The sequence below is a fragment of the Sander lucioperca genome, chromosome 11 (genome assembly GCF_008315115.2).
Source record: "Sander lucioperca isolate FBNREF2018 chromosome 11, SLUC_FBN_1.2, whole genome shotgun sequence".
Taxonomy (NCBI): domain Eukaryota; kingdom Metazoa; phylum Chordata; class Actinopteri; order Perciformes; family Percidae; genus Sander; species Sander lucioperca.
In genome coordinates this window covers 8,485,799-8,510,890 of record NC_050183.1, presented here as the reverse complement: position 1 = coordinate 8,510,890, position 25,092 = coordinate 8,485,799, and the positions used below count along the sequence as shown (strand labels likewise).

The following is a 25,092-nucleotide window of genomic DNA, read 5'->3' as shown; positions in this document are numbered from 1 at the left end:
CCTTTTGCGCTGTCCATTGCATCTACTTCCAACCATCTCAGTCAGTAAAATGTTAAAGATAAGATATTTCATTTTCCTTTATTTGCAGTGTAACAAATTATAGCTCTTGAGACAAAAAAATGTTTCATAAAACCTTTTCAAATGCGCTCGATTCCACACACACAACCTCTGTTTGCGTATGACTTTGTGTGTTGTATATTTCTACATGAAATCTACATACATCAGACAGTAGAGCAGGAATATCTAATCTCACTTCCTCTCTCTTCTCTCACAGGGCAGCGATGCAGATAAGAGTGATGATAATTTGGTGGTGGATGAGGTTAGTATGCGGCCGCCGGCCTCTATTGGCCTCAATTCACCGCTTTCATCTGCATACATCATGTAAACACACCCAGCAGAACCATCATATTATTCATTTGAATAAAAATGAAAATACCCCCACACCTCTGTCTGCCCTTATTTCACAACATACACAACCATAAAGTACATATGCATTCACACTGCAATTCATGCTCAGTCATACATACAATTCTGTAGGTATGACTGTTGAGGTTTTAATAGTTTTTATGAATGAGTGCAAAGTGGATAGCGAGCTTGTAAGATGTTAGAAAATAATGTTTGTTTCTCATGTATGGTAACAAAAGAAAAAGAAAAAAAAAAACTCCAATCAATGTTTTTCATTATCATTATCTTTGACTTCCGAATGAATACATAAGTGTCCATTGTGCATGAGATGACAGTAACTGAGACCATCCCTAGTTCCTGAAAGCATTGCAGTGTTGGTCTTGTTCGGAAAACTCCTCTGGTGCCAGGAAGTGATTTCTTTTATGTTGATTGATCAACAATAGTTGGCACAAGCAGTTAAAGGATAGATTTTTCAAGTCTGTTTTAAAACAACAGTCAGTTGCCCATATGAATAGTGAAACAGATTTTGCTTGCTGTAATCATTCCTCATGTTCATAAAGGCCATGACTGTGATTCCAATGTAAATGATGGGGGACAAAATCCATAGTCATTGTTCTGTGCAAAGGTATACATAAAGCTAATGTGAGGCTTCAGCAGACAAATCAAGTGGGTATATTCCTAAGTTATTGTTTTTAGTAAGAAACGATTATTTTGTTTTTGCAGACAGATTGTAACATTAAACAGGAATGTCATACTTTGGAAAATACCGAGTTAATTTGATTTACTCAGACTGCTGAAGCAAGCCGAAACATTTTTGTTGATTTTGTCATGGTTAAACAAGCAAAGAAAAGAGTTAATACATGAGGGAATTAAGAGAGGCCGATAGAGTTCCATTGTGATCTCTCTGTGGCCTTCAGCACTAAAACACTAGAATGAATAAATAAATTACCATTTCTTCTTATTTCTGTCTAGTGTAATGACGTTTTATATGTTTTGAATTCAGGACCCGTCGTCCCCTCGCAGTGTGCAGTCTTACTCGTCCAGGGAGAACGGCCTGGACAAGATGCCCCTGTCCCGTAAGGACGGCCCCCCGCAGGCCAGCCCCGCCTCCCTGGCCTCCTCCAGCAGCGCTGCCTCCCCGTCTCGTGGCAAAGAGCCCCCACAGGTAGACATACACATCTATATGTCTAAATGGACTAAACAAAGCCAAACATTTGAATGATTTTTATGGTGTTATTGTCCCATGAATGCAGATATCCATGTAGAACACACATAGTATAATTCAGTATAGGACATTACTGTTTCTGTGCTGTCAGCACACACTGTATTCTGCTAACTTTTCATTCTAAATTAATTGTCTTTTCCGTCTTTATTTTCTACACTTTTCTTTTTATTCTTTGCTATCCCAGAGGGAGAAGTCCAGTACTCCAGGTATGAAGCCAGGGACTCCCATGTCTCAAGAGTCCAACACCCCGGGACCCAGCGGACCTCCGCAGTTCAGACCTGTCCCTGGCAAGCCTGGTGTCGACCCCCTCGGTAAGAACATCCCATGAGCTTTCTTTTTATTCCCCAAAGAACATATCTTCTGTACTTAATTGTTCAAGGGTAGCATTGGACTTCAGAAAGGCTGAAGTTGCTGGTGTGAAGTGAAAATCTCAGGAGACCAAAAAAAGAAATGTCTCCATGCCTCCTCTCAGGGACACAAACTTTCACTGCACACATCAATTAAAAATATGAATCTGCCTCTGCAGAGATGAGTTTTTAGCCTGTACTCGCTTTGTTACGTGTAGTGATTCTATCAGCATCGGGCCGCAGTAGTTGGTATGGGTGTCAGCCATCTCCCCACCACCCACAACCATCTGGACTTAATAAGCAGCTGTGGGCAAAAATATTCAGAGCCCCTCACTTTTTAAATGGAAAGATTAGGAGAGGTGATGGACTGTGACTGTGAGCTGCTTTATAATGAGCCTCCATCAATTCCACTGTATCTCTTTCTCTCTTTTTTTCCCCCTCACATCACCTGTTAGCTCCACCCTCACACACACTCCATTATGCATACATACGTACACGCTTGTAGATGCTGCTACATGCACAGACAGAAGGATGTGAGCACACATATACACACACACCGTCTCGCTGCAGGAAGGCATTGTGGCCAGCAGGGGGCAGTAGTGGTCTAGTGCTGCAGTTAAAGCATGTTTTCCTACCTTTTGTATGGCAGGCGGCAGCATGTTCACAGCCTGTCAGTCACAACTGTCTCATACACTGAGAGGCCCTGCAGAGGCAGTCACCTTATTAAATGTGGAACTGATTCTGTTCTTTGCTCAAATGTAAGATAAAATTCCCAGAATGACTGACATTTCGTTGCCTCAATCAATAATCTTTTCACTTAAATAATTCAAAATAGATTGACGCTCTGTTGTCTTCCCTTCTCCCTCCTCCAGCTCTTGGTCTGAGAAACCCCCTGGCGGTGCAGGGAGCATACCCTCCAGGGGCTTTCGGCCTGCCTCCAGGGGTGAACGGGGACCTAGTCGGGGCGGCGGGTTACGGCGCCGGCCTTCACTTAGTCTCCCCCCAGATGAATGGAGCTGCTGCAGCAGCAGCGGCGGCAGCTGCCGCAGGCTACGGACGGTCCCCTGTGGTGAGCTAGACACTCTGCAGATAATTTGTCTTTCCAGTGTCGCTGTCATATGTAACCTCTCAGCATACAAACCTATCACAGAGGGCAAAAAGAGGGAGATAGATAGATAGATAGATAGATAGATAGATAGATATATATATATATATATATATATATATATATATATATATATATAAAAGAAGGGAGCGTTTTAGAGGGAGAGCAGCTGCATTGTCATTTATCATATCTAATCTATGACTGAGGCTCTTGAACAGTGTCTTTGCTTTTATATGATCATTTTATTCTGATCTTTCATCTGAGTCTCTGTATTACCTGTTTTTCTTCTCTCCTTTTCTCTCCTCCTTTAACATGGGTATCGTTTGTTGTGTTTTTTTTTTCCTCACATAACTTTCTTCTCCAGGTGGGCTATGAGTCTCCACACCCGCATATGAGGGTCCCTGGGCTGCCTGCCAGCCTGCAGTCAGCCGCCTCTGGAAAACCGTGAGTTTCCTCTTTCTTGCCTGCTATCACTCAAATCTTCACCTGTTCACTATTAACTGCACTCATGTTCTGCTGAAATTTCAATTACAACACCAGGAGAGAAGACAAACAATGTGGAAGGGAAAAGTCAGGAGGAAACTATTTAAATAAACTGTGCTTTTAAGTCTGTGTTCATACATCAAGAACCTTTTAAATAAGCATTCACCCTTAAAGCACTTAAGCTTGTTATCAATGTGACTCGTCTTGAATATTTTTCTTGCTTCTGCAGAAAAATGGCCAATGTAGACGACGTGACGTCAGTGATATTTGCAGAGCAGCTTCAATAGACTTAAGAAGTTAAATACAGTATTTTTCAGTTATCCAGACATTATTAAATGCCAAGTTTTAGTCACTTAGTGTTAGTCTTGTTAAAAGTACTTCTTGGAAATGCAGAAATCACATGTTAAAGTAGTTGAGCTTGGTTGAGGGAAAAAGTGTCTACACAAAAAGGTTCTGTGATTGTTTAGCAGTCTTAAATGGTGCTCATCAAAGTTACATACTTGTTATTCTTGTTCGTGGAATAGTTCAACCAAGTCCTCTTTCAGAAACAAAGACTAAATAATAAAACGTTTGCCCTCTCTCATCTCCTGCTACTTGTTCCACCAGAAAGTATTTTCGCTGCAGCCTTTAATCTCTGTTATTCAACAGATCCCTTCTCTGTCTCTTCTCTGCAGCGCCTACTCGTTCCATGTGAGCGCAGACGGCCAGATGCAGCCGGTGCCCTTTCCCCCTGATGCCCTGCTGGGCCCGGGAATCCCTCGCCACGCCCGTCAGATTCATACCCTGAACCACGGAGAGGTGGTGTGTGCCGTCACTATCAGCACCTCGACGCGCCACGTCTACACCGGAGGCAAGGGCTGCGTCAAGGTGTGGGACATCAGCCAGCCTGGAAGCAAGAGCCCCATGGCCCAGCTGGACTGTCTGGTGAGACACCAGGGAGGAGGGGAGAGACTTAGACGGATGTTTGGAGACTCGTCTTTAATGTTTGTTGTCTATCTTGTGTCTAATAATGTTGCTTTACTACCAAAGGTGATGCTCCTGTTTCTCCACACATAGAAACACACTTTAGATGATGAATCAGCTTTGTGTTGTTGTCCTAAAGCCAAATCCTCCAGCACCTTTTATTTATTGCTGTGGTACTGCTGTAGCAGCACACTTAACTTTGTGTCTTTGTATCCCATTGTCATCAATTACAGAGTACTAGAACATATATTATTGTGTATAAATGTTTATATTTGTCATTTTATTGTGTCCTATCAGAACAGGGATAACTACATCCGCTCCTGCAAGCTGCTCTCAGACGGACGCACCTTGATCGTCGGCGGGGAGGCCAGCACACTGTCAATCTGGGATTTGGCCACGCCCACTCCTCGCATCAAAGCAGAGCTGACGTCGTCTGCTCCCGCCTGCTACGCTCTCGCCATCTCCCCTGACAACAAGGTCTGCTTCTCCTGCTGCAGCGACGGCAACATTGTTGTCTGGGACCTTCACAACCAGACCCTGGTCAGGTAAGAGGAGAGAGGGAAGAGCCTGCATCTAATTAGTTTTAGTAAATGTCATGGAAACGGGAAAATGGCCAGACTATGGTTAAGTTACAAGAAAGGAGGAGAGGAGTAAAGAGAGGAGAGAGTGATGGAAAAGGAAGAGAGGCAATGGAGTGGGAAATGAGAAGGCAGAGACGGCTGCACAGACAGACAGAGGAAATAGTGTAATTTCTGAATTTTCACAATCTACACGGTCGATCATAAAGTAGAGAGTGATGGAAGAGCAAATGTTGTAGATGGGCAACCAAAGCACTGGGGATAATTACAGTACAAAGAAGGTGGACTTTTAACATGGGCGTGTTTTTAACAGATGCAGCTTTCTTAAAGTCCATTTTTGTAACTGTCTTTCTTTAAAGCACCATAGCATGCAACTTTATTTTTAATTTGTAGTATTGCAAATGTTCAGATGATATACCCACCTTCAAATTCAGTGCTTTACCAGCTAATACACACATCTAAGTATCAAGGGGCAGGCATTGCAAACTAGCTTAGGCTATAAATGCTATGGTATGTGGCACTGGTCAATGCTATATACTTGTCCCTAAAAAGTAAACCGTAAAACAGCTTTAGGTCTTTTATCATTTATAAGCAGTATACAGACATTCAGTAAATAGTTAATATTATAACACACTGTAATGTAGTTGTACGCAGCTAGGAGGACATTTTAAGTGTTTATTAATGTACAGTATTTGTATGAAAACATGTTTTATATTATTACAGCTGTGTTTTATCCCACTTACATGCATCCACATTAAGAGTATAGTTGACTTGGGGCGACCTAGAGCTCACCTGGTAGAGTGTGCGTCCCATGTAGGCTGAGTCCTTGGCAGCAGACCGGGTTCGAATCCGACCTACAGCCCTTTGCTGCGTGTCATACCCCCTTTCTCCCCTCCCTCTCCTATCTGCTATCACTATCTAATAAAATTAAAACTAAAAAGCCAAAAAAATGACAAAAAAAAGCTACAATACAATAAATATCTTTTTACGTTTGTACAACTACACTAATGTGTGTTATTAGGGGGCACTTGTATATCTGCATTTATGTCCCTGCAGTTTTAATTTCTTTCATAAAAAAGTCTTTTGTGCTGTGGCTATTATGTGGTGAAGACCTGCGTTCCCTCTTTTTCATGCAAACAATTAAGTCACTTCAACAGCGGCGTCTTGATTTTGTAGTGTACTACATTTTAAGTGTACTTAAATGACCTGGAAAGTTATAGCACCATGCATGCTTTTGGAAATGGTTTTATGTAGTGCAGTTTGGTCCTTTTAAAGAATAAAGAGTATTTGAGTAGTAGGAAAAGAGCAGCAAATAACAGATTGTAGTATTTACTGAGCAGAGATCACCGAGGAGGCTCGGTAGCCAGAGAGGTCCAGAGGTGTGTGCTTGCTTATGCGTGTTATTGTGTGTCTATCTCTAAGACTCTTGTGTGTCTCCTCCCTGCAGGCAGTTCCAGGGCCACACAGACGGAGCGAGCTGCATCGACATCTCCAACGACGGTACCAAACTGTGGACGGGAGGGCTGGACAACACAGTCCGCTGCTGGGACCTCCGAGAGGGACGCCAGCTCCAGCAACACGACTTCACCTCGCAGGTACATACATATATATACACACACACACACACACACACACACACACACACACGTGTGTGTGTGTGTGTGTGTGTGTGTATGTATATATATATATATACTGACTCCAGACTACTGGCCATTCATGTGATGACAAGCTGCTGATGATCATAACGCTTTCCCGCTCTCATCTCCACATTTCTTTCCCTCCTTCCTTTAAATCCCTTTCTTCCCTCTCCGTCTCCAGATCTTCTCTCTGGGCTACTGTCCGACAGGCGAGTGGCTGGCTGTGGGAATGGAGAGCAGTAACGTGGAAGTTCTGCACGTCTCCAAACCTGACAAGTACCAGCTGCACCTCCATGAGAGCTGCGTTCTTTCTCTCAAGTTCGCCTACTGTGGTATGCACACTCACTCACTCACTCTATCACACACTCACCACTAACTAGGGAAGCAGAACATTATTATTATTCAGAAGCAGTTTCTTTTTTTTCACCTCTCCCGTTCTTAACAAAGGCAGCGCTTCCTCTCAGGCCTCTCCATATCTCACCTCCCCTGAGACTTTATCTGTTGATGGCTGTGTGTGTTTCGTCCTGTAGGTAAATGGTTCGTGAGCACGGGCAAAGATAACCTCCTCAATGCATGGCGGACACCTTATGGATCCAGCATATTCCAGGTAGGCCATGAAACACTGAGTTTTATCCAAACACACACATTTACTTTGTTTAGAAAAGGACTACGTAATGAAATGAAACAAAATGAGAAATTGTGATTCCTGGCCTGGAAACAATCCAGTTGTGTCAGTGTTCAAATGTGAAAAATGTTTTCATCCTCGTAATATATAAATATTGGAGGATTATTTTTGGACACAAATACATCAGACTTGAATAATGTGACTTTCTGTGTCACTATTTGTACAACTACATTATTTATTGACTGTTTGTAGCTAATATTGCTTCCTGTCTGTGTCTCTGTTCAGTCTAAGGAGTCTTCGTCGGTTCTCAGCTGTGATATCTCCCCTGACGACCAGTTCATCGTCACCGGCTCCGGGGACAAGAAGGCCACAGTCTACGAAGTCATCTACTGAACACTGATTGGCTGGGAAAAAAAAAAAAAAAAACTATTAATCAGGGGGCGGAGCCAATGCTCCCTCCTGCACCAATGACTGTACAGAGCGTCGGTGGCATGGAAAACAAGAGACACTCAACTCGTACTTTGTTGTTTTGTTTATGTTTGTGAAAGAATTGAGAAAGAGAAGCAAGAGGGCACAAAGTCACATCTCTGGAAAAAAAACAAACTTTGAACTTTGTTTTTAATGCTCTGAGAACGCTGGTTAGTCTATAGCTGCGCAATTGTGGGATTCTTCCAAAGAACTTTTGCTTTTGTTCCTTTTTGTTCCTTTTTTTTAACAAAATAAAACCTCTGTAGTGAACAAGAAATTAGCAAAAAAAAGTTATTTTTTTAGCCTTTGAATTTTCGCAAACAGTTGGACCGCATTGAGTGGAAAAAGACAGACGTGGGACTGAGGAAGTGTGGGAAGGGTTCAGAGAGGGCTGGGAACTGTTAATGGAAAAATATGGTCCATATTCTGTGCTGTGTAAAAAAAAAAAAAAATAAATAAATAAAAAGAGAGAAAAAAAGAGTCCCAGTCTGGGTCAGCTTGGCCCGGTTTGGCCTGGTCCGGTCCAGTTCCGTGGCTGCTCCTTGGGGCAGCAGATGTGTGGCAGATGGCAGGGTGGTGTGCTGTGAGGTTTCAGCTATTTTCTTTTTTCTCCTGGTTAAGTTTCAGCAGCAACATGATTGTATCATCTCCAGTACATACATGACAGAACAGGGCTCGGTTTTCTCCAAGTGTCCTGAGAGTTTGTCTTTGTTCCTTTTTTTTTTTTTTCTTTTTAAAAGAACAAAAACAAACTTATCGTGGAGAAGTTTTTTGGGGGAAACCAGCTTTAAACACAAAACCACAACCCAGAGAACAGAAAACTGAAGTCAGTTCAAACTGCTAAGACAGGTACTCTCCAAGTTTTGGGGATGTGGCCTCTGCTACGTCATCGTCATCATTAACACTCAACATTAAATGTTTTTTTGTTTTTTTATTGTATTTGTTAGGGCACATATAGGCAGACAGGTATTTTCACAACTGCATCATGAACCTTGAACCTTGCTATATATGGACATGTAAATAAAGTTCTCTAAAGGCAAACAAGGATGTCATCTGTGTTATGTCAGATCTGCAGTGGATTATTTGTCTTTTATGAGCATCTTCTCACAGAGAAAAACAGATTGAAACAGCTCCTTAAGGATCAATAGAGGTGTGATTGTGCGAAGGGTGGCAATCAGGTAGATCTGGTGTGGGTTGCACACTGCCGGTCCTGCTGTCAAAATGGGTTTTCCAGCCTCAGAACCAAGTCAGATTCTTGCTAGGTTTTTAAAACTGAAACAAAAAATCTAAAGAAGCATTTGTTGATTATTTGTTTAAACCCTTACAGCCAGAAAAGTGTGTGATCACAGTGGGGGGCATCTTAGAAATATTTAGATAGAAAATGAAAGATATGAATGGTGAGTACACACTCTGCCTCTGCTCTCCTGTGATGGAAACATTTCTCTCTTGCTGAGGGAACAGCACAAAGCCTCTCCTCTAGTCAGTTTCTGCATCCTCACACGTACGAGAAAGTGTCTTGGGATTTAAACCCACAGCATGGGCAAGCTCCTCTCTGACTGGATTTCTCCGTAAATAATGCAGACATACAGTTGTGTTTTTATGCTGAGCTAGCTCACGTGTGGCAAGACAAAGGTGATCTGCAGTACAATAGGCTGAGGAATGGATTATTATAGCAACAATACCCGAGAGGAAGTTCTTCAGTGATTATGGGTGTAGTGGTGAATGTCCTGCCAAGAAGAAAAGCTTCAACTGTTAGAGAAATGAACCTGAGGATAATGAAAATAAAACATTATCTCCTGTCTTTAATAAAGGATTACTGTCACACAGGTGGTACAATAAATCAGTTAGGCTCATTCATTTTCTTTTGGTTCAAAATTGAAACTATGGTTTTGACCATTGGCGTTTTTAAGATGCTGCTGTTAATACCCATAATCATTATTATATATTAATAAGTGCACACATGATTCACAGATGTCTTTGGGGATTTATATATGAATGACCCTCCACAAACAGTATTTTTCAATGCACACAATGTTATGGCACAATTAAAGGAATTGAAAGGGAAAAATGAGATGGAAAAGATATTTTGTTTTATGTGCGGTTCTCAATCATATGCTGGCTCCCTTTATTACATTTTTAGGACCTACTATACTACGATTTCTTTTTTTTTATTGTGTGAATGCTGATTCAGCAGCATTCACAGTATTGTATACAATATTTAGTATACTATGACTTTTCGACATGCTATACTATGACTTTTTAATCACTTTTTTGACATACTATGCTATGACTTTTTTCAACATACTACACTCTGACTAGTCAGAGTGTAGGACTGAGGACTGAGTTTGCTGTGACTACTTGTTGGTTGCTTGCTGGCAGCAGTGTTAACCATTAGGCCAATGAACAATAAAAGTACTTATGATGAAACAGTGATACGAGACACACCATACTATGACTTTTTAATCACTTTTTTCGACATACTATGATTTTGTTATCACTTTTTTTTACACACCATACTATGACTTTTTAATCACTTTTTTCGACATACTATCCTATGACTTTTTAATCACTTTTTTCGACATACTATGACTTTGTTATCACTTTTTTTTACATACCATACTATGACTTTTCTTCGACATACTATACTCTGACTTTTTTATCACTTTTTTCAACAGACTATACTATGAATTTTTTATCCATTTTGTTTAAATGTACTATTATGGCTTTTTTTCGACATACACTATGCTATAACTGTTTAATCATAAACAGTTTGGTGGCTCATTGGTCTAATGGTTAACACTGCTGACACCAAGCAACCAATAAGCAGTCACAGCAAACTCAGTCCCTGGTTTGATACCCAGTCCGGGATGCTTTGTCATCACTTTCTTCGACATACTTTAATTTCACTTTTTTCGACATACCATACTATGACTTTTTATCACTTTTTCGACATATTATACTATGACTTTTTAATTACTTTTTTCGACATACCATAATATGACTTTTTTCGAGTTACTATAATATGACTTTTTTCGACATACTATACTCTGACTAGTCATAGTATAGTATGTTGAAGAAGTGATAAAAAAGTCATAGTATAGTATGTCAAAAAAAGTGATGACAAAGCATCAGGAGAAGGACCAGCCTGGACATCAAACCAAGGACTGAGTTTTCTGTGACTACTTGTTGGCAGCAGTGTTAACCATCAGGCCAATGAGCCACCAAAGTACTTATGATGAAACAGTGATACGACACACCATACTATGACTTTTTTCGACATACTATACTATGACTTTGTTATCACTTTTTTTCGACATACTATACTATGACTTTTTTTATACATTTTTTTAAACATTAAATGTTTTAATTTTTTTATGGCTTTTTTTCTACATATACTATGCTATAACTGTTTCATCATAAACACATCGGTGGCTCATTGGCCTAATAGTTACCACTACTGCCAGCAAGTAGTTGCAGCTTAGTCAGTCTCTGGTTTGATACCCAGGCTGGCTGTTTTCCTGATGCTTTGTCATCACTTTTTTCGACATGCTCTACTATGACTTTTTTTATCACTTTTTTCGACATACTGTACTATGACTTTTTAATTACTTTTTCGACATACCATAATATGACTTTTTTCGACATACTATACTCTGACTTTTTAATAAATGTTTTCGACATACTATACTATGACTTTTTTATCACTTTTTTCGACATACGTACTTTGACTTCATATACTATGCTATCACTGTTTCATCAAAAACATATTGGTGGCTCATTGGCCTAATGGTTACCACTACTGCCAGCAAGTAGTCACAGCAAAGTCAGTCTCTGGTTTGATACCCAGTCCAGGCTGGCTGTTTTCCTGATGCTTTGTCATCACTTTTTTCGACATACTATACTATAACTTTTTAATTACTTTTTTCCACATACCATAATATGACTTTTTGGTCGAGTTACTATACTATGACTTTTTTATCACTTTTTTCGACATACCATACTATGATTTTTTAATCACTGTTTTGGACAATCTATACTATGACTTTTTTTGTCACTTTCTTCTACATACTATACTATGACTTTAATCACTTTTTTCGACATACTATATTATGACTTTGTTATTGCTTTTTTCAACATACTATATTATGACTTTTTTTGTCACTTTCTTCTACATACTATACTATGACTTTTTATCACTTTTTTTGACATACCATATTATGACTTTTTAATAAATTTTTTCCACATACCATAATATGACTTTTTGGTCGAGTTACTATACTATGACTTTTTTATCACTTTTTTTGACATACCATACTATGATTTTTTTATCACTTTCTTCTACATACTATACTATGACTTCAATTTCACTTTTTTTGACATACCATACTATGACTTTTTAATAAATTTTTTCAACATACTATACTATGACTTTTTTATCACTTTTTTCGACATACTATACTATGACTTTTTTTTATAAATTTTTTTAAACATTAAATGTTTTAATTTTTTTATGGCTTTTTTTCTACATATACTATGCTATAACTGTTTCATCATTAACATGTTGGTGGCTCATTGGCCTAATGGTTACCACTACTGCCAGCAAGTAGTCGCAGCAAAGTCAGTCTCAGGTTTGATACCCAGTCCAGGCTGGCTGTTTTCTGCTTTGTCATCACTTTTTTCGACATGCTCTACTATGACTTTTTTATCACTTTTTTCGCCATACTATACTATGACTTTTTAATTACTTTTTTCGACATACCATAATATGACTTTTTTTCGACATACTATACTATGACTTTTTAATACATTTTTTCGACATACCATAATATGACTTTTTTTCGACATACTATACTATGACTTTTTAATACATTTTTTTCGACATACTATACTATGAACTTTTAATACATGTTTTCAACATACTATACTATAACTTTTTAATACATTTTTTCGACATACTATACTATGACTTTTTTATTACTTTTTCGACATACATACTATGACTTTTTAATGAATTTCTTTCGACATACCATACTATGACTTTTTAATCAATTTTTTCGACATACTATGCTATGATTTTATCGCTTTTTTTGACATACTATACCATGACTTTTTTCAACATACTATAATATGACTTTTTATCATTTTTTTCGACATACTATGACTTTTTTATCAATTTTTTTAAACGTATTATACAGTAACTTTTTTATGGCTTTTTTTTCGACATATACTATCCTATAACTGTTTCATCATGAATATTTTTATTGTTCATTGGCCTAATGGTTAGCACTGCTGCCAGCAAGCAATTGACAAGTAGTCACAGCAAAGTCAGTCTCAGGTTCGTTACCCAGTCCAGACTGGCCCTTCTCCTGATGCTTTGTCATCACTTTTTTCAACATACTATACTATGACTTTTTTTAATCACTGTTTGCGACAAATTATTTTTGTCACTTTCTTCTACATACTGTACTATGACTTTAATTTCACTTTTTTCGACATACTATACTATGACTTTTTTATCACTTTTTTCAACATACATACTTTGACTTTTGAATCACTTTTTTCGACATACTATACTATAACTTTTTAATGACTTTTTTCCACATACCATAATATGACTTTTTGGTCGAGTTACTATACTATGACTTTTTTATCACTTTTTTCGACATACCATACTATGATTTTTTTATCACTTTTTTCGACATACTATACTATGATTTTTTAATCACTGTTTTGGACAATCTATACTATGACTTTTTTGTCACTTTCTTCTACATACTATACTATGACTTCAATTTCACTTTTTTCGACATACCATACTATGACTTTTTAATCACTTTTTTCAACATACTATACTATGACTTTAATCACTTTTTTCGACACACTATACTATGACTTTGTTTATCACTTTTTTCCACATACAGTAACATAATATTACTTTTTTCGACATACTATACTATGATTTTTTTCGACATACTATATGCTGAAAGTCATAGAATGGTATGTCAAAAAAGTGATTAAAAAGTCATAGTATAGTATGTCGAAAAAAGTGATGAAAAGTAATTATACTATGTTAAAAAAGTCATAGTATAGTATGTCAAAAAAGGTGATAAAAAAGTCATAGTATAGTATGTTGAAAAAGTGATGACAAAGCATCAGGAGCAGGGCCTATACTATGCTATCACTGTTTCATCATAAATATTTCGGTGGCTCATTGGCCTAATAGTTAACACTGCTGCCATCAAGCAACCAACAAGTACTCACAGCAAACTCAGTCCCAGGTTCTACACCCAGTCCAGGCTGGTCCTTCTCCTGATTCTTTTTTATCACTTTTTCGACATACTATACTATGACATTTGAATTACTTTCTTTGACATACCATAATATGATTTTTTTTTACTTATTATACTCTGACTTTTTAATAAATGTTTTCCACATACTATACTATGACTTTTTTATCACTTTTTTGACATACAATATTATGACTTTTTTATCACTTTTTTCGACATACTATACTATGATTTTATCACTTTTTTTGACATACTATACTATGACTTTTTTAACATAGTATAATTACTTTTCATCACTTTTTTCGACATACTATACTATGACTTTTTAATCACTTTTTTGACATACCATTCTATGACTTTTTTCGACATACTATACTATGACTTTTTTATCACTTTTTCGACATACTATACTATGACTTTATCACTTATTTCGACAAACTATACTATGCCTTTTTATCACTTTTTCGACATACTATACTATGACTTTTGTCGACATACTATACTAAGATTTTCTCATCACTTTTTTCGACATACTATACTATGACCTTTTTTTTTAATATACTATGACTTTTGATTATTTTTCATAATTTTTTTTTTTCCAGGCATATCTGCCTTTAATGAATAGGACAGCTGAGATATGGAAGAGGAGAGAGAGGGTGGAAGACGTGCAGGAAACCGTCACAGGTCAGACTCGAACTTTGGACCTTCTGCGTCGAGGAACAAACCTCTACATCTGTTCGCCCGCTCTACCAACTGAGCTAACTGTTGTCCCCTTTTTTTGACAAACAATACAATGACTTTGTTATAACTTTTTTCAACATAGTACACTATGACTTTTTTATATACTATACTATGACTTTTTTTCGACACACTATACCATGACAATTTTTAACATAATATACTATGACTTTTTTCGTCAAACTATACTATGACTTTTTTGATATACTATACTACGATTTTATCACGTTATCACTACTATACCATGACTTTTTTATCACCACTTTTTGACTTTTATAGACAAACTATACTATGACTTTGTCTGACACTACACTATGACTTTTATGACATACTATACTATGACTTTTTTCAACATCCTATATTATGACTTTTTATGACATATTATCCCGTGACTTTTTTTCACTGTTACCGACATGCTATACTATGACTTTTTCAACATGCTATACTATGACTGTTTTATCACTTTTCTAACATACTATACTATGACTTTTTTGACGTACTATATTATGACTTTTTCGACGTACTATACTATGACTTTTTTCGATATATTATACTGAGTTTTTTTTATCACTTTTTCAACATACTATTCTATGACTTTTTGACATAATATAACATATAACATACTAAATTATTACTTTTTTTAACTATAAAATACATAGTATTATTAGTGTTCTGCAAAAACGATTTATCACTAATTTGCCTTTTTGTTGCTGTGATAGGTGATGTCTTCGGTGTATCAAAATGTTGTAATATTGGTGAAGACAGACTGCTGAGAGCTCTTGTAAATTCAGTTATGGCAGGTTACTGAAAAGTTTTACACTTTTCGGACTGTGCATAAAACTGTGAGTGAACGAGGGGGTGTTCAGGAAGAATTATGGATGAAAAAGTGGTTCTCTTGTGGCCGGGTTGGGTCAGTGGGTAGAACAGGCGCACATACACTTAGAGGTTTATTCCTCGATGCAGAGGGCCTGGGTTTGAATCTGACCTGTGACGATTTCCTGCGTGTCTTTCTCCCCTTTCTCATCTAGCTGGTCTGTCAAACAAAGGCGGAAAAGCCCAAAAAAAAAAATCATCTTTAAAAAAAGTGTTTGTCGTTGTTGAGAGAATAAAGTATTCCTCTTTTTATTATTTGGCTTTTTTCTTCAGCATTTAAAAAGGAAAGAAAGACCGTCACAGCAGACACCTGAAAGGATGAACACAAGTTTGGTTTATTTTTCACACATAGTATTTCTTGTACAGCACATAGGAAACGCATCAGAAGGGAAGAAGACACAGTGCAGTAAAAAAAAAAAAAATATCCTTGGCTTTTTAAAAGAAAAACTAAACACGGCTTGTATAACGGAAAATAAAACTTTTTATACTGTTGGAACAGAGAAAGCACAAGCAGAGGGGAGATACGTTACTGACAGGTAAAGAAGAGTATCAAATACAATGTCCCAAATATTCACGCTATACCACCAAATGCATAACCATTATACAGCATCATTCTGAGTAGTATACAAGCTTGTGTATGAGAATATCATTTAGGTCTGCCTGTGACTGACGGGCAGAAAGGGAAAGAGGCAGGCAAAGGCATTGAACTGTACAGATGATCTCTGACTCCTCGCTGGTACAGTAGCCATTAGAGAAGTCCCTCATAATTCTTCTATCCTGCATTAGCGCTGCAGTGAGAAACATGGACAAATTTGGCTAAAACATACAATTGAATTGAGTTGCATACTGTAATGTAAAATTCAAAACAGTAAAACTGTGGCCGTGAGACCGTTCACTGTATCTACTGAGTAAAATTGGATTTGTCTCATTCTATCAGCAGAAGTGGAGCTTGAGCGTAACAAGCATGCAGTAAAAAGTGGGACCTCTTCGATGGCTAAATCTGAATCGTCATGTCGCAGCCGACGCCTGCTGTACACTGACCACGGACTCAACAGAAACATAGTTCAGCTGCACAATAAGGACTGAAAACAGACTACATTACATTTGCTACCACTTTTGAAAAGAAAGGGAATAAAACAAAAACAACAAACAAAACAGAGGCCCTTATTTATTTTTCTTTACATTGGACTGCTGATGTTGTATGCCCCTGCCTGTCACCACCACCAAGGATAAAAACACACTGATTTAAAAAAAAAAAAAGAAAGTTAAAAGAACAAAAATATTTTTCCCGCCTGTGTTCTACTTGATTTTGTATGTCCCCATGTGTGAGTGCGTCCCTCTGTTTGCTCCCCCGAACCCGAAATGCAATCATAGGCAACCCCAATACATAAACATATCATTACATAAGACGAGCAATAACTATTTATAAAAAAATACTGAAATAAATGAGTAATAAAAGAAAAGCTTAAAATGTGCCTGTTTAGTCTACATAATGGTGATGCATGTTCTACAGAAGCAGAAAGCTCTGATACACAGTTTGCCTGACAGTTTGGAATATTATACAAGGAGGACTGAAGAGCAAGAATCAGGTTTAAAGAAATAGTTCATACTTTTGAAAAATACTTTGGGAAATACACTTATTTGATTTCTTGCTGAGAATTAGATCAGAAGATTGATACGACTCCCACATCTGTAGTGTAAATATGTGGCTACAGCCAGCAGTCGCTTAGCATAAAGTCTGGAAACAATGGGGAGCAGCTAGCCTGGCTCTGTCCAAAGGAAGCAAAACCCACCTACCAGCACCTTTAAAGATCACTAATGAACACGCTATATCTCGTTCTTTAATCCATACCATAACCATAAGTGTAACCATAAGTGTAAAAACAACATGTTGCTGTTTTACAGGGCGGTTATGTGCATGACTAGGTTACCAGGAAACTGCTCCGTGCCAAGAAATAGTCCTGCACATAACCCCCCAGCCCCCACCCCCCCGTGAAACAGCAAGTTGTTGATTTAACACAAGATATAATATGTTAATCATGAGCTTTAGAGGTGCTGGTAGGTAGATTTGGTTACTTCTGGACAGAGCCAGGCTAGCTGTTTCCCCGTTTTCAGTCTTTATGCTAAGCTAGGTTAGCAGGCTGCTTCATACTTAGCGAAAGAGTGGCATCAATCATTTAAATCTATAAGTGTATTTTCATCAATTAATAGCAATCAATAGCTCACCGAACCAGATTTAGCCATTTTGAACACTAGCACATCAGCAGGCAGGCAGAGATGGAGACAATGACTTTGATAAACATGTTATTCTCATCTGGTGTGTAAATGAAAACAGCAACTAGTTGCATAAAATGTAAAAGGATTCGGATTAGCTGCTTAGTTTGCTGCTGATGATAGCGTAATCGGGTAGTGTAAATTTGCCCTCTTGTCTGCCTTACAGTGAAGTTGGCGTGCTGCTACTTCATCTAGCTGACAGTGCCTTTAATGAGAGTGAGTGCAGCGCCCGGTGTCAGGAGAACAATCCAGAGGAATTAGAGGGAACAGCTCGGCTGATGTTCTGTGTTTGTGTCTCTGGGCCCTGGGAGAATCCCATTGACTCCGCTGCTCATTAGACGCTGCCTTTGTCAGACCAAAATAAAATAGATATTAAGCAGTGAGACGGGGAATGCTGCGATGAATGTTTAATTGGGTGCTCTGTGTGTTGTGTGTGTGTGTGTGTGTGTGTGTGTGTTTCTCTCTTCCTGCGATCACCTCAAGGGGGTGTATCCGAGAGTGTGTGTATTCTTGCCCGATGACGTGCGCCTGTGTGTGCGTGTGAGCAGGTCTATGTTTCATGTCAGTGTATGTGGATATCTGAAACGACCCCCTCCATCTCGGAGCGTCATCGTTCCCGAGCTCCTGACACCTCTCGCTGGGGAGAGCGAGCTGCGGCGTCAGCCTCATTAAGGCTTCCACTGTCTGGCTAATGAATCGATTGTGTGGTATCAGTGCTCCTGGCTGGCGCTCCCACAGTGCCGCTCCGCGCCTCCTCTGGGGGCCTCCCTTCCACTGAGCTCTTAATCAGGAAACAGCCCTAATTACCCTGCCTCTTTCCTCCTCCTCCCTCTCCTCATGCTCCCTTTCATTTCTCTTCCTTCCGCACTCTCGCTTTCTCTCCTCCTTCTTGTCTTCCCCTCCCGACTTTATCTTTATGCTCCACCGCCCTTTTCCTTTGTCCTTCTTATCTTGCTGCTTCCCTTTCTGCCTCTCTCTCTCTGCTATCATGCCTCATCCTTGGGCTAAAAGGGGAAGGGGGGGAGGAGGGAGGAGGCATTCAGGAGCTTCCACAGTAGCTTATATCACAGGAAAAAGGGGGAGAGGGGGAGATGTATTAGGGGTGAGGGTCAGGAGGACTCGGAGGACTGAGACGGAGGTGCTGCTGTTGCTGATTTCATGAGGATCAGGAGCGGTTGGCGGGGCAACTGGTTGCCCCTCCCCTATCCTCCAAAAAAACCACCAGAAAAATCTCCGTCCTGTCTCTTCCCATCTCGTCCCGGCCCTCAGTACACCACCTCGTACACCGTGGCCTTCTTGTCCCCGGAGCCCGTCACTATGTACTTGTCGTCCGGGGAGACGTCACAGCTCAGCACAGACGAGGACTCCTTGGACTGGGAGCGGGCGAGAGACAGACATCAAAACCCAGGAGAGAGAGTGATGATAGATGGATGGAGACAGAAGGAGAGAAAACAAACACAAAGAGAAAGATGTTAGAAAGGATTTGACTCATCAGCTAACACTCAATCATACACGACACTTTTGCATTTCAAAACAGTCGGCAACTATTTCCAAACAGACAACTCCACAGCTCCAGGATGCTGACTCATTCGTCCGCTTCAATGTGAGACACGCTGCTCTCTCTCTTTTTTTACTCTCTCTCCTTCTCTGGAGAGATGCAGCCTCATTAACTGCAGGTTTAAGCATCACTAGCAGCACAAGTCTGACGGTCTGTATGAACTCGCAAAATGCACAACCCTCTTTTTCCCCTCTTTCCACTCCTGTGTCTGAAAGCCAGACCTGGGCACCTGGCTTTAGATGATCTAAAGCTCCCTCTGGTCCCCCTCCTCCTCCCCCTCCCACTGCTCCATCATCATTTATCTGCCTTTCTTTCTTCCCAGACTCTCCTTCTCCTCTTCCCTCCCCTTTCGCTCTTTCCCCCTCTCTCATGTTGACTCCTCCTCTCTAAACTCCTCTCCCCTCTCCTCCCCTCTTTCCCTCCCTGCTACAGGCACAGCAGGGCTGTCAATCACCAAGCCCCAGGTGAGAGGCCATTTCACACAGAATCCCTCGTACTATACCAAGATAGCAGGTTGGGGAGTTGGGGGGCGTTCAGGAGGGAGGGATGCAATGACAAGCCAAAAGATGAGTTTGGGAGGGTTTGAGTCAGAGATGGAGTGGAAAAGAGAGATTAAAAAAAATATGAAAGGAAAACTGTGTCCTGAAACTCAGAGACTTAACATCCTCTAGCATTACAATGTTTTAGTTCTTTAGTAGTTAATGTCAGACATTGAATGCCCGTCTTGATAAAGTTCGCTGCATTGTGTAAACACCAGAGAAAACAATGAACATTTTTTGAGTGTGATGACATGTACTTATATAGTAAATATATTAGTATGTATTCAGTCATATGTAATTAGGCAATAGCAATGATGTAACATTTATATATATGCCAATAAAGCGTATTTGATAAAGAACAAAGAAACAGAGAGAGGGAGAGAAAGAGATGGATATGCAACGAACAGACCAGCCAAAGGGTAGGAGAGAACAAGAGAGGAAAACAAAGTGAAGGGGTAGTGTAAGAAAAAGGGAATGAAAACTATGGAAGGGAAGATGGAGAGAACAGGGATAAACCAAAGGACTAGGACAGAGAAAAAAAGTAAGGGTAGAGGTACAGATTAGGAAAGAAAGATAAAAAGGAGTGAGCGCAGAGAGGGAGAAAGGACAACCATAAACAGAGAAACAAGGAGAGAGAGAGAGGAAAAATGAGAGGAGCGGGGGGTTAAAGAGAAGCAAGGAGACAGAAACTGGAAAGGACAGTGATAAACCAGAAAGGAGGAGGAGGAGAGAGAGAGAGCCGCTCTGTATAACACGGTGACAGGAGGGAGCTGTTTGGCAGGAGAAACGTTTGGCATTTGGATAACAAAGCAGATAGCCAGCATTCTCCTTTTAGTCCGCAGGGAGAGACAGGAGCAGCCTACCCTGCTGCCCACTGTAGCTTACAGAAATATGACGCACGCACACACGCACGCACACAGACACACACACACACACACACACACACACACACACACACACACACACACACACACACACACACACACACACACAGAAAAAGCTCATCTTAAATGTGCCTTTATCTCCCCTTGCTAGTTTCATTCACACCCTGATTAACCTGCTCAGCTGAAAATATTTCATCCCTGCATATTCACGTTTCAATATTTCCTCAAACGGAGCAATTGAACATGATGAGTTATTACATTTGTTCTGTGTGTGTGTGTGTGTGTGTGTGTGTGTGAGTTTGGCAGCCTGCACTCTCTGATAAACCTTCGCAACTCACCATGGATCAACAAACCTGGATTTGACAAAAAAATGTTTATCGTTCGCTTTCTCCCTCTGAACTCCCTCATCTTTTTCTCTCTTTTGCCTTTAGGGCTCAGTGTGTGTGTGTGTGTGTGTGTGTGTGTGTGTGTGTGTGAGTGTGAGTGTGAGTGTGAGGTACACGGACAGGATCAAGCAGAGATAGCTTAAACAACACTATCCACACTGACTAACAGATGACTCTGCAGCCCTAAATACGCACATATATTTATATATGTATATATATATATATATATATAAATATGTATATACACAGAGCATAAACATACTCAGAGCATTGCACTCGTCCCTCACCTGGAAAATACTTGCTCCATACGGTGTCCTCCATGCATTTAACAGATTGTCCTTTCCTGTGCTCACGAACCACTTGCCTGAAATAGCAAACACACACACACACACACACACACACACACACACACACACACACACACACACACACACACACACACACACACACACACACACACACACACACACACACACAGTGACGTCTCTGGTGTGTATACTTTAATGTATTTTGTAAAAATTATGCATATATGCACATCAATAGCTCACTAATAGCATTTAATAATAATTATTTGTTTATTGTTTACACACACACACACACACACACAACTACAGGTTAAACAAAAGTAAAAGGGTGAAAAAAGGCATAATGTACTGTGCAAAAACTGCGTGTGCATACCACAGTAGGCGAACTTCAGAGAAAGAACGCAGCTCTCATGGAGGTGCAGCTGGTACTTGTCAGGTTTGGAGACGTGCAGAACTTCCACGTTACTGCTCTCCATTCCCACAGCCAGCCACTCGCCTGTCGGACAGTAGCCCAGAGAGAAGATCTGGAGACGGAGAGGGAAGAAAGGGATTTAAAGGAAGGTAGAAAATGAAATGGAGGGGAGGACAGAAGAAAGGAAGCAAGGGTGCAGAAATGAAAACCAAAATGGCAAATGGGGAGAAGATGTGAGGAAATGGGGGATGAGGGAGGAAAGAAGGTAAGGTTGATGAGAGAAAGAGAACAATGGAGGGAAGTAGGGAGGACAGATGAAGGAATTAATCGTGGAAAAGAGAAAGATGATGAGTGTGAATAGAAAAGAGGAAAGATGGTGGAAAGTTAAAAAACGGAAAGAGTGGAATGACGGTAAATAGAGGTAAATATAAAGTGAATTAATAAATTGGGAAAGAAAGAGAGAACAGCAAGAGAGATAGGGAAAGTGGTAGATGGAGAGAGACATGGCAAAGCCGAGAAAAAATCATTACACGGTGGATCGAAACTCATAAGACAACGGTGGTCAACTCTATAGCTCTGTTGTGGCAGTGAGGAGTGAAATAGAGCGATAGTGTTTGTGTGTGTGTGTGTGTGTGTGTGTGTGTGTGAGAAGGCGCCTGTAAGGTGAAATCATGTTGGTGTTTGTTGATGTGTTTTTGCTGCTGTGTATTGGTGTATATGCCTGCGAGGTGAGTTCATGGTGTGTGTTTGTTTGGATCTGTGTTCAAGGTAAATTCTAAGTTTAAGTCTGTGTAGATGCGATGTGATGTGTTCAGATGATCCTGTAATGTACTGTACTTGCATGTACCTGTAAAACAATTGATGTGCATGTATATCTACTGTTGTTTGTTTATTTTTTAACATGTGTGTGTATCTGCTATGCGAGTTTGTGCAGCTGTGTATGTTTACTCTGTGTGTCTCTGCGAGCTAAATTTTCTATGTGGGTTTATGTGTATCTGACCATGTGATACAAGTGTGTACCTACATGTTAGATAACGTGCAGTATGGGAAGTATGTGTGTGTGTACCTGCGAGGTGAAGTCGTGTTGCTGGAGCTGGCGTCCCTCTCGGAGGTCCCAGCAGCGGACTGTGTTGTCCAGCCCTCCCGTCCACAGTTTGGTACCGTCGTTGGAGATGTCGATGCAGCTCGCTCCGTCTGTGTGGCCCTGGAACTGCCTGCAGGGAGGAGACACACAAGAGCTTCACAGGTGAACACAAAGACATGCATACACTCTACAGACTCTGCATCCTGTGTGTGTCTGTGTGTCTTTGCTTTCTTTCTCCTGATGTGTCAGACCAAATATATTTGATTTCTTTCCTCCCTAGACCACCTACTGCCCTCACCTGATTCTCCTTGCTCTCCTGCCCCCCTCCTTACCACAGTCTTTGCTACCCATCTCCTTCAATTCATCTTTCTCCTACCTTGCCAGAATCTGGTTCAGGCTGGTTCATCCCACCCTCTCCTTTCCTGACCATAGGGTTAGTTAAGGAAGCCCCAGACTGATTCTTCCTCCCTCCTTCTTTCTTCTTCAAAATATTATCTCCTTGTTCTCTGTTTCCTTTTTCTCTCCTTAAGAAGTGTTTCCACGTCCTCCAGGGGTTTCGCTCCCTCATCTTCCTCCCTCTCCCTTCTGTGCTCCCTCCTGACAGCAATCTATTTGTGGAGCTAAAGCACCAATTTTTTATGTTATTTTTCTCCTTTCACTGTCCTTTCCTTCCCTCTCTCCTCTTACCTGACCAGGGTCTGGTTGTGAAGGTCCCAGACGACAATGTTGCCGTCGCTGCAGCAGGAGAAGCAGACTTTGTTGTCAGGGGAGATGGCCAGAGCATAGCAGGCGGGTGCAGACGACGTCAGCTCCGCCTTAATGCGAGGAGTGGGCGTGGCCAAATCCCAGATTGACAGTGTGCTGGCCTCCCCGCCGACGATCAAGGTCCGTCCATCAGGGAGGATTTTACAGGAGCGGATGTAGTTATCCCTGTTCTGATTGGACAAGATTAAAAAAAAAGTTAGGTTATGCCTGATGTGGATCAAGAAAAAAATAGACTTTATGGGATGGTAACATGATTGGAGACATTCAGGAAATGAATATTGACATTTTGATAATGTCAACAAAATCTAGAAGGAAAGATGACATGGCCAATAACAACAAATCAGGTCAGTGAATATATTGTACGTACACTTTTGTTTTCATGGCCTGATATGTAAATGTTTGTCGGTGTACTCATTTCTATTTTTAAAACTTGTGTGTGTGCCTGTTTGACTTCCTCCCTGGTGTCTCACCAGACAGTCCAGCTGGGCCATGGGGCTCTTGCTTCCAGGCTGGCTGATGTCCCACACCTTGACGCAGCCCTTGCCTCCGGTGTAGACGTGGCGCGTCGAGGTGCTGATGGTGACGGCACACACCACCTCTCCGTGGTTCAGGGTATGAATCTGACGGGCGTGGCGAGGGATTCCCGGGCCCAGCAGGGCATCAGGGGGAAAGGGCACCGGCTGCATCTGGCCGTCTGCGCTCACATGGAACGAGTAGGCGCTGCAGAGAAGAGACCAGAAAGAAATCAATACTTCAAAACTGAAGAGCTACAGCTAAACATAAGAGTTTAGAGCAGTAGGTACTGCAAAGAAGATTGAAGGACTGGACAGACACGGTGGAATCAATCATTCAATCAATGAGCAAGTGAAAGCAGAGGAGCAACAAGTAAATATACACAATGCACAAACAACTACACACAAGTCAGTGCACAAGTTGTGAAGTCTGATGACACCTTAATGGCCTTGGAACTTCAGTAATAATTGCCAGAATTCTGGCAATTACTTGGCCCACTGTAGCTGTAGGCGGGAATGCATGATGGCTGATTGTATTACAGGGCAGAGTCAGTGTGGCATTGCTAATGGCCGATCAATACTGTAGCGGAGTGGAAGCCAAAGCTGTTTTATGATTTCAAATTAGCACCACAAGAATGA

The 25,092-nt window shown here is 40.4% G+C and overlaps 2 protein-coding genes across 10 annotated transcripts in view; one reads left to right on the top strand and one right to left on the bottom strand.

Moving 5' to 3' along the window:
- Window positions 1-8,624, top strand: part of tle2a (TLE family member 2, transcriptional corepressor a) — a 47,880-nt gene extending 39,256 nt beyond the window's left edge. For all 6 annotated transcript variants that reach the window (XM_036007659.1, XM_031307282.2, XM_031307280.2 and 3 more), the window contains 11 exons: window positions 275-319; window positions 1,409-1,570; window positions 1,815-1,941; window positions 2,850-3,046; window positions 3,447-3,526; window positions 4,240-4,489; window positions 4,826-5,073; window positions 6,554-6,701; window positions 6,925-7,075; window positions 7,274-7,350; window positions 7,654-8,624. In XM_036007659.1, the coding sequence (XP_035863552.1) occupies window positions 275-319; window positions 1,409-1,570; window positions 1,815-1,941; window positions 2,850-3,046; window positions 3,447-3,526; window positions 4,240-4,489; window positions 4,826-5,073; window positions 6,554-6,701; window positions 6,925-7,075; window positions 7,274-7,350; window positions 7,654-7,761 (1,593 nt within the window). In that variant the 3' untranslated portion in view covers window positions 7,762-8,624. The remainder of the gene's footprint in view (window positions 1-274; window positions 320-1,408; window positions 1,571-1,814; window positions 1,942-2,849; window positions 3,047-3,446; window positions 3,527-4,239; window positions 4,490-4,825; window positions 5,074-6,553; window positions 6,702-6,924; window positions 7,076-7,273; window positions 7,351-7,653) is intronic.
- Window positions 8,625-16,047: 7,423 nt separating this feature from the next.
- The window catches only part of tle2b (TLE family member 2, transcriptional corepressor b), an 89,867-nt gene continuing 80,822 nt past the window's right edge, over window positions 16,048-25,092 (bottom strand). For all 4 annotated transcript variants that reach the window (XM_031307284.2, XM_031307287.2, XM_031307285.2 and 1 more), the window contains 6 exons: window positions 24,412-24,661; window positions 23,864-24,111; window positions 23,159-23,306; window positions 22,054-22,204; window positions 21,663-21,739; window positions 16,048-19,381 (listed from right to left, as the gene is read on the bottom strand). In XM_031307284.2, coding sequence (XP_031163144.1) covers window positions 19,274-19,381; window positions 21,663-21,739; window positions 22,054-22,204; window positions 23,159-23,306; window positions 23,864-24,111; window positions 24,412-24,661 — 982 coding nt within the window. In that variant the 3' untranslated portion in view covers window positions 16,048-19,273. The remainder of the gene's footprint in view (window positions 19,382-21,662; window positions 21,740-22,053; window positions 22,205-23,158; window positions 23,307-23,863; window positions 24,112-24,411; window positions 24,662-25,092) is intronic.